This window comes from Vanessa tameamea, chromosome 31 (assembly GCF_037043105.1).
Source record: "Vanessa tameamea isolate UH-Manoa-2023 chromosome 31, ilVanTame1 primary haplotype, whole genome shotgun sequence".
In the NCBI taxonomy this organism is placed as follows: Eukaryota; Metazoa; Arthropoda; class Insecta; order Lepidoptera; family Nymphalidae; genus Vanessa; species Vanessa tameamea.
In genome coordinates this window covers 2,607,303-2,616,713 of record NC_087339.1, presented here as the reverse complement: position 1 = coordinate 2,616,713, position 9,411 = coordinate 2,607,303, and the positions used below count along the sequence as shown (strand labels likewise).

General features: G+C 36.9%; 1 protein-coding gene across 2 annotated transcripts in view; it reads left to right on the top strand.

The window, feature by feature from the left end:
- Invadolysin (invadolysin) overlaps nucleotides 1-9,411 on the top strand; it is an 87,188-nt gene that overhangs the window by 68,881 nt on the left and 8,896 nt on the right. Inside the window, exons 5-12 of one of the 2 annotated variants that reach the window (XM_026627316.2) lie at nucleotides 250-361; nucleotides 3,216-3,357; nucleotides 4,593-4,743; nucleotides 5,006-5,143; nucleotides 6,470-6,535; nucleotides 7,495-7,618; nucleotides 7,874-7,975; nucleotides 8,729-8,910. In XM_026627316.2, coding sequence (XP_026483101.2) covers nucleotides 250-361; nucleotides 3,216-3,357; nucleotides 4,593-4,743; nucleotides 5,006-5,143; nucleotides 6,470-6,535; nucleotides 7,495-7,618; nucleotides 7,874-7,975; nucleotides 8,729-8,910 — 1,017 coding nt within the window. Of the gene's footprint in view, nucleotides 1-249; nucleotides 362-3,215; nucleotides 3,358-4,592; nucleotides 4,744-5,005; nucleotides 5,144-6,469; nucleotides 6,536-7,494; nucleotides 7,619-7,873; nucleotides 7,976-8,728; nucleotides 8,917-9,411 lie in introns of both variants that reach the window. The other variant, XM_026627314.2, reaches the window with a different exon arrangement.

Genomic DNA, 9,411 nt, shown 5'->3' with positions numbered 1-9,411 from the left:
TATCCCTTTTAAATTAGTAAATTTTCTTGGTGGTTGGACTTTTTGCAAGTCCCTCTGGTTAGGTACCACCCTCTCGTCAGATATTCTACCGCCAAACAGCAGTGCTCAGTACTGTTGTGTTTGGTTTGAAGTGTGAGTGAGCCAGTGTAACTACAGGCACAAGGGATGCAACAACTTGCAGATGCGTTTCCGGCCTTTAAGAAAGGAGTACGCTCTTTTTATTTATTAAACTTTATTTAATCTTTCCAGAAAATGTCCGACGCGCCAAGTCTTCATTAGAAGTGGAAGATCCCATTGTATAGACGCGTGTAGTGCGGAAACCATGTGCGGAGAAGTTAGGGTACCAGAACGTCATCTTAATGTAAGTACTAAATTATTTTATACTAGATCAAAACCTTTCGCTTCGCTTGGTTGAAATAAATAAAACTAAACAAATACGGTTTATTAATTATTAATAATTAATTTACTGTGGACTAGTTTCCATTGAATTTACTGTGTCCCTGCACGAAAATATTTTTTGGGACACACTCTCTGAACGCACCCTTAAACGTCAAACATGGCCGCCCGTTGAACTGTCACGTCATTGAATTTCGTGGATTTAATACGTCGTGTTGTCGACCAAAAATCATTATTTTTTTAACTATGTATATTTGCGGGTTAAATAATTACACATTATTCATACGTATATACTTTTTTTCAAAACAAATCACAAAATGTCAACTCAGCAATTTATTTGACAGTTGCTGTCGTGTGTTCTCTACATTTTTGTTTAGACTTCGATTCAAATTTTTTATTAAAAATCAAAATATTTCTTATTCAAGTACTTAAGCTCAAGAAAACACCTTTGAATCGTCGTGTTACACTGTTGAATTAAATGTCAGAACGGATTTTACGAAACTCCACCCTTGAGGGGGTAAAACGGGGGTTGAAAGTTTGTGTTTTATAAATATCGCGTAAAGCCGCAGGTTCAGCTAGTATATTATAAACGTGCACCATTTGAGCAGTCAATTGTTGAAGATTTCCAAAAGCGGATTTATTTAGAACTAGCTGTGCCCGCGACTTCGTGCGCGTTTGAATTTAACAAAAAAGTCATTGTTGTAGCCTAAGTTACTCCTTATTACATCAGCCATCTATCAGTAGAAGTCCCGTCAAAATCGGTCCAGCCGTTCCAGAGATTAGCCGGAACAAAGAGACAGACAAAAATTGTAAAAAATGTAATTTTGGTATATGTACTGTGTACATACATATGAATTTGGTAAACGGCTGTTAATTTAATATTACAAACGGACACTCCAATTTTATTATATGTATAGATAAATTGTCTCTGTACATCGTTTCAGTGAATGTTTTAAATTTTTCTAATAATTATTCTGTTTTTCGGAGCGTAGATGGATCCAACCAATCAGAGGTCGTTAAGTTCCGGTGAGATCCGGCCTACTCTGGAACGGCTGGATCGATTTTGACGGGGCTTTCACTGGCAGAAAGCTGCTGTGATAAAAAGTAGCTTAGGCTACAACGATAACTTTTTTGTTAAATTCAAACGTGCACGAAGTCGCGTGCACAGCTTGATAAATATAACTTTTCGTGACAGTTAGCGATTCTGTATATAAAGTTAATATACATTAATTTCTCATAGGAATACATATCAAAATTATAATTATATTATATTTAAATTATTTTAATAAATTAACGTATTATTTTTTAAAATGGCGATGGTGTTTTTGACATGACGTCTATTCTCAAGGGAGACTGTAACCGCGATGACTATAACAGTGTACAAGCCCTTTTGTCTGATCCCTAACTTTTATAATTCTAGCTTTTTTATTTATTTATTCTTTACCACAGTATACATAGCATATTCATGGTCGGGTCTCTAGTGATCATGGTACATTATCGTGTCAGAGGGACCCACTCAAATCAAATCAAATCAAATCAAAATATACTTTATTCAAGTAGGCTTTTACAAGCACTTTTGAGTAGTCATTTAACAAACTATATTAAGTGAAGCCACACATGATATACAGACTGAAAAATTGCGATTTTTATTTGAATACAATAAAACAATAATGTGCTTTTATAACTCAAAATCAGAATATTTAATTATAATTCTACGTGTATTTTAATTTTTATCAAATTTTATAATTTATTTTTCACTACCGAAAGTACCCTATTACATCAAACATATGTGCAGGTTTCCTCACTACCTAGCACGAGATGAACTATAAACTCAAAGATCCTTAACATGAAAATTCGGATCGTGGTCGTACAAATTGGCGTATTCTAACCCTGATTTGATAGTACTCTATCAAATATTATTTCATGTAGAGCTTTGAATGCCTTGAGCTGATCCCAAATAAATGGAATCAAGGCGGACGTATGAATATCTATAGACGATTCTAATAGGCAGTATATACAAGATATATATATTCATCACGACGTCATTGATATAGATCTTAATAATCTGCGGCTTTCTTTGAGGAATCATGACACAAAATTGTTTTGAATGTCGGTAAAGTTAGACAATAAAGAGGTAACACGTGTAATTTCGCGTTTATTCAAAAACATTTTTTTTTTTTAGGAATTTCTAAACCTACGACAGGTTTTGTTTTGATTCCATTTCATTGTAAACTGCAAGTCACTCGTCTAAATTTGGCGCCGAAATGATGAAACCTTTTTTGAATGATTTTTTAAATATAAAATATACATTGGTTAAGTTAGAATTGGAGTGTGTCATAACAATTCACTTTAACGTTGTTTACGTTTTTCCGGCGAGTACCTTTTTTTATATCTCGAAAATTAATTATTTGTTAAATTGTAACTATTGAGAAAATTGAAATCAAGAGTCCTCTTTATTTTGACCATAACCGATTTTTTATATTTGTATTAATATATAAGATTAACCAGGAACTGTTTGTAGAGCAAAATACAGCAGAGCTATTAACAAATCGAATGGAACATGTAAATACTATACACACTGAATTTTCATGTGCTTAATATGTGTTTATAATTCATCTCGTGCTCGGCGGTGAAGGAAAACATCGCGAGGAAACCTGCATGTGTCTAATTTCAAAATTCTGCCACATGTGTATTCCACCAATCCGCATTGGAGCAGCGTGGGGGAATATGCTCCATATCTTCTCCTCAAAGAGAGAGGAGGCCTTAGCCCAGCAGTGGGGAATTTACAGGTTGTTAATGTAATGTAAATGTATTTCCAGCCGTGTTACGTTTGCAACAGCACCGGCCATAATTGCAGAACGTTGCCGCGTGAGAAAGTCCACTTAGAAGACGAGGTTACAGCGACAGAAATATCAGGGAACGCACTGAATTACGATCCCGAAGTGACAGAAAATATTGCAGGTAAAATTAACGATCATTTGAATATACAAAATCGAAATACTTGGTGGTAGGGCTTTGTGCAAGCCCGTCTGGGTAGGTACCACCCACTCATCAGATATTCTACCGCCAAATAACAGTACTCCGTATTGTTGTGACCCGGATAGAAGGGTGTGTGAGCCAGTGTAATCACAGACACAAGGGACATAACATCTTAGTTCCCAAGGTTGGTGGCGCATAGGCGTTCTATGGAATGGTTAATATTTCTTACAGCGCCTTTGTCTATGGGCGGTGGTGACCATCAGGTGGCCCATATTCTCGTCCGCCAACCAATGCCATAAAAAAAGGAAAATAATTTTTATTCAATTAAGCTCATAAAAGAACTGAAATTTAAACTGTGTTGGATACAAGTTAAAACTACCACGAGTTCGGAAATCGGTTTCTACCGAGAAGAACTGGCAAGAAACTCAGTAGTTACTCTATTCCAACATTTTAATACAGTTTGTAAAATGACGATTCAATAGAGCTTGTAGAAGCCTACTTGAATAAAGTATATTTTGATTTTGATATTAACCATACCTTACGTTTTCAATACACTAGCGAACTTGGGTACAAGGGCAAGATTATGTTCCTTTATTGTGTCGGATGGATTCACTGATTCTTTAAAACAGAACACACCAATAAAAAGTCACACTGGCGAACATGCCCTAACGTACCCTACGTTGGGCATGTTCGACAGTGTATTAAGAACCGATCTTATTTCTGGCTCATTCGATCTTTTCTATGTTCTCCAGACAATAGAAGCAGTTTTATAAGCTTTAACGTGTCCTCATCAGTCGGAAGTCGATCTTAGTACAACGCGCTTTTTGACGGTAGAATATTTGATGAGAGGGTGTTCCACCCAAATAGTCTTACAAAGGTGTTCCACAAGATTTGAAGTATGTTTTTCTTTTTGCAATTCGTAGGTGGACTATCAAATGGACCATCTAATGGTAAGTGGTTACCACCGCCCATAATATTGGCGCTGTAAGACATAATAACCATTCCTTACATCACCAATACGCCACCACCCTTAGGAGCTAAAATGTTATGTCCGTTGTGCCTATAGTTACACTGGCTCACTCACCCGTGAAACCGGAACATAAAAATACTTAGTATTACTGTTTGGCGGCAGGAAATCTGATGAGTGCGTTAATTCGACTACGAATAAAATAAAGAAGTATACAATTTCTTACTTCTACGTGTGTTTCTCCTTCCAGAAACAGAGACGGAAGATTTTGAAGAAGAACCAATCGGAGTTGAGAACACAGACTTTGTACTGTACGTCAGTGCGGTCGAAACTGAAAGGTGTAGACGTGGCTTAACCGTTGCCTACGCGTCGCACTGTCAACAGGAATCTGCTTTAGACCGGTATGTCTTAGTGATTGGTTTTTACGTACGCTATTCTCTGCCATTGGTTGAATCTTGTTAAGATTTTATGTCTCTTGTGCTGGCTTACACTGGCTAACTCATCCTTCAAACTATACTATATAAGATGAGGATGTGGTACCCAAACGGGACAAAGACCTACCATCAATTTATTAAGATAAAAAACCTTCTCCAAAGGAAACCAGACCAGACAATTGTGGGATTTTAACAGGACACGAGTTACTTTACTAATAATTAATTTCAGACCAGTAGCCGGTCACGCGAACTTCTGTCCCGGCGAATTGTCGACCAAATACCGCGACCTGCCCTCCGTCCTGTCGACTGTCAAGCACGAAATGCTTCACGCGTTGGGATTCAGCGTGTCGCTCTTCGGATTCTATCGGTATGTATATATATATGTCCGCGATGTCAACAATACGGGAGTAGATAACCCTTTAAGGGAGTCTAGATCGATCGGTGGGAGTCGGCGACACGACACTAAAACTAGCCACCGTGCAAACAACACCTCTAAAAAATGACATTGTTATAATTGTGTTTTTTATATGATATAGATAGGCGGACGAGCAAATGGGCCACCTGATGGTAAGTGGTCACCACCGCCAAACTTGGGAACTAAGATGTTACGTCCCTTGTGCCTGTAGTTACACTGGCTCACTCACCCTTCAATCCGGAACACAACAATACTGTACTGCTATTTGGTGGTAGAATATCTGGGAGTGGGTGGTATGTACCCAGGCGGGCTTGCACAAAGCCCTACCACCAAGAAAAGTGTTAAAAGTTAATAGAAAATTGTTTAAGTGATTTCGGATTTTATAATTGGTACACATTCTCAAATTTACCCAACATATAATATCTGATGGTGGTCATATATAAAAGGGGTGTTGTGGGAATTAACAGACACAATGAAATAAATCAACAATGCTTGAAAATAATTCAATTACATACAAAACAGTATACACTGGACAGAGAAATAGTTCTTCCTTACGTGACAATATATGCCAGGCGTTGCCAGATATCTGGCCATCTGATAATGAGAATGAGGTCAAAATCAAAATCAATATATACTTTATTCAAGTAGGCTTTTACAAGCACTTTTGAATCGTCATTTAACAAACTATATTAAGTAAAGCTGCCACCGGCTTGGAATGTAGATTCTACCGAGAAGAACCGGCAAGAAACTCAGTAGTTACTCTTTTTCAACGTCTAAAAATAGTCATGTTAGTTAAATACAATTATATATGTATGTTATATATCCTCGAAGTCAACAAGCGTTGACTCCACGCTTTTTTATCATCGATATAATCTTGTATCGAATAATATGCCTTCTTTTCCGATGTATTTTTTACAAATGATTTGAATTCATGAAACGGCAAAGTTAAAAATGTCTGCGGAATTTTATTATAGAAACGGATACCTTGCTCCAAGAATGATTTATTGACTTTGCGGAGTCGGTGCTACTGTGAATATACATAATATTATTCTAAATATATTGTGACGCAACAGTGAGTATTCCTACTTTGTTAAAAACATCCCGAAGAGATTATCTAGCTCCAATATTATAAATTGAGATCGACAGTGCACTTTATTTGAGGACATACTTGTGCACGCATGCCCCGCGTAGTTGTCTAGTATCTTGAAGTTGACCACGGTAGCCGAAAGGTTAAGAACAACATAATTGTATAATTAATAAAAATGTATTTATTTCCAGAGACGAAAATGGCGAACCGCTTACGGAACGCCGTCCAGACACGGGAAACCCACCTTTAGATGAAGAGTAAGTAGGTATAACAAAATGTCGCCACGGAAAGAAATTGTACGATGTAGACTTTGTTCTTCAACGTTTTTACCAAAGCGTATATAATTTACAATGAACTGATATTTATTTAAGTTAAGTTAATTATAAGTTTCAAAGTTTTTTTTTTTTTAATTTATATGACAACACCAACACGTAGTACAACAAAAAAAACACAAAAAATCAAAAGTAATTGGTTAATCACCTACTTTTTTACAGCTGTTCTAAAATTACTGGAGAAATATGAGTCAACATTGTAAAAATCATTATTATAATAAGTTAATTGATAAAATTAAACATTATAAAATTAATGAGATACTAGGACAACATTCTGAATAGAGATTTTTGTCAAAATAACATCAACAGTTCCCATGGTTGGTGGCGCATTGGCGATGTAAGAAATGGTTAATATTTCTTACAGCACCATTGTTTATGGGTGGCACTTACCATAAAAAGTCCCCATATTAAGCACACTAAGCGTACGGATGCAGGCAGTGTTCTGGCGACGTCTACTTCCCCAAAAATGTTTTTCAATTGACCCTCTAAACAAAGGTATAAGTCTCCCCTTTGCAATGTGCATCAACGCTCACTGTTTAGTCAAATTTAGTACCAACCTAACGCTGCTTTGGATATTTGTTAGTAGAACATACTGCAGTTCTCGACAGGGCAAGGTTTTTAAGGTTACCGTCCTAATTCCAACGCGTAATTAACCACGTTGCCCTTTTTGGTTCGCACATTGTAAACAATGTGGTCCATTTTAGGTCGTAATATTTATTTATTTTTATTGTGCCTTTCGGTATGTTCCTTTGCCACGGTTTTTCACAAAAGAAAAGTACGTCCGTTCTGATTGACGTAATCCACAAATCCTCTGGGACGTGGGGTATCTGATTTTGACGTCTTTGCGTGGAAAAAATGAATCAATTGTTTGTTTTCCTTCCCAGGCTTCAAATCCACAAATGGTCCGACCGCGTTGTCAGAAACATAACGCGAAAGAACTGGATGATAAGAGAAGGTTATATTTCTAGAACATTCCACATGATCGTTACCCCGAGGGTAGTTAAAGAGGTAAGCTATACGATTTAAGACAACATTGGAAATTAGGACGTAATATTGAGAAGATTGAGTGGCGGACGCCGAAAAAATGGAATAGAGATAGAACAAGACTAGACTAGAGGTAATATCTAGAATAGCCCCCTTGCATTTGGGTAACGCTGCAAATGGAATCTAGTAAAGTTATATTTTGATAGTGGTTTCAAGTGTTCACGCCTCTACACAATCTTGACCTTTTGTTTAAATTGATGATCATTTGTATTATATCAGGTACGTGACCATTTCAACTGTTCAACGCTTGAGGGAGCCGAGTTAGAAGATCAAGGGGGCGATGGCACTGCACTGACTCATTGGGAGAAAAGAGTTTTTGAGGTTAGACTGATGTCCAATAATTCTTATATCGAACAAAATTCGGTTGCGTTCTTGCATATAGTTTTTCACGGTGTTTTTGATGTTTTTTTGGGCAATTTGATGGTCACCACTGGCAAAGTAGTTGGCCAGTGTTGGAAATATTAACTAATTCTTACTTTGAAAATGCGCAACCAAATTTCCGAACTAAGATGTTACGTCCCTTGTGCCTTTAGTTACACCTCAATCCCCCTTCAAACCGGAACACAACAATACTGTAGTCTATTCCAATGGAAGTAGGAATAAAGATAAATAAACCACTTGATGGTAGGGCTTTGTGCACGCCCGTCTGATTAGGTACCACCCACTCATCAGATTTTCTACCGCCAAACAGCAGTACTCAGTATTGATGTGTTCCGGTTTGAAGGGTGAGTGAGCCAGTTGTAACTACAGGCACAAGGGACGTAACGTCTTGGTTTCCAAAGTTGGTGGCGCATTGGTGATGTTACGAATAATAAATAACTACGAATTTTTTAAATTTACGAATTTACGAAAAAATTTACGAAAAAATTACGAATAATAAAATAAATAAATAAAAAAAAATTTTACTTCTAAAATACCGATAATACTGTCGTCGATATTCAAAACGCCATTTTTCGCAGTTTTTCGTCTATATTATAGAATAATCGAGCTCTCGACCTAGTCTAGTTATGGTTGGAATAGAGTTTAAGTAGAATACCTGATGTCAAGAATGAATGTACAAATCTTTGATTACAGAACGAAGCAATGACTGGCACACACACACAGAACTCTGTGTTCAGTAGGGTAACGTTCGCAATGATGGAAGATACGGGCTGGTATCGAGCTGACTATACGCACGCGGCGCCTCTCGACTGGGGCAAGGGCTTGGGCTGTAACTTCGCGATGACCTCTTGCAAGCAGTGGCTGAACGCGCAAAGGTTTAGGTATTTTATGTTTTCAGGGGATACCTAACGATTTTGTGGCGTTAAGACTAACAAACATTTCCATACTAACTATATTAACTTGTTTATTTTAATTTAACTGATATGGTTTTATTCGTAAGGTGTATGGTACCTACAGTGTTTTCCCTACGAAGGTAGTTTACAGAATTATAGTAATTTCGTTTTTTTTAACATGCAGCGCTGTGGATAATGGAACTATAGAGTAAGTAGTTCATAGTGAATGATAGGGCCGGATTGATATCATATAAGACTAGTTTATAATGCTGTCGAAATTGAGGTCTTGGGCTCAAACCCTGAATCCGTTCGTTAATAAGTTATAGGATTATTCTGAAGAAATTTGAATACAGAATGTTTGTTTTAATTTGAAGATGTCGAAATGGTCGATAAGAGCAATTTGAATTTAGAACACGACTTATTGAACGAATTTTAGAGTTTAGTTGCATGTTAACTATTACCAATTTGGCATGATATGTTGTA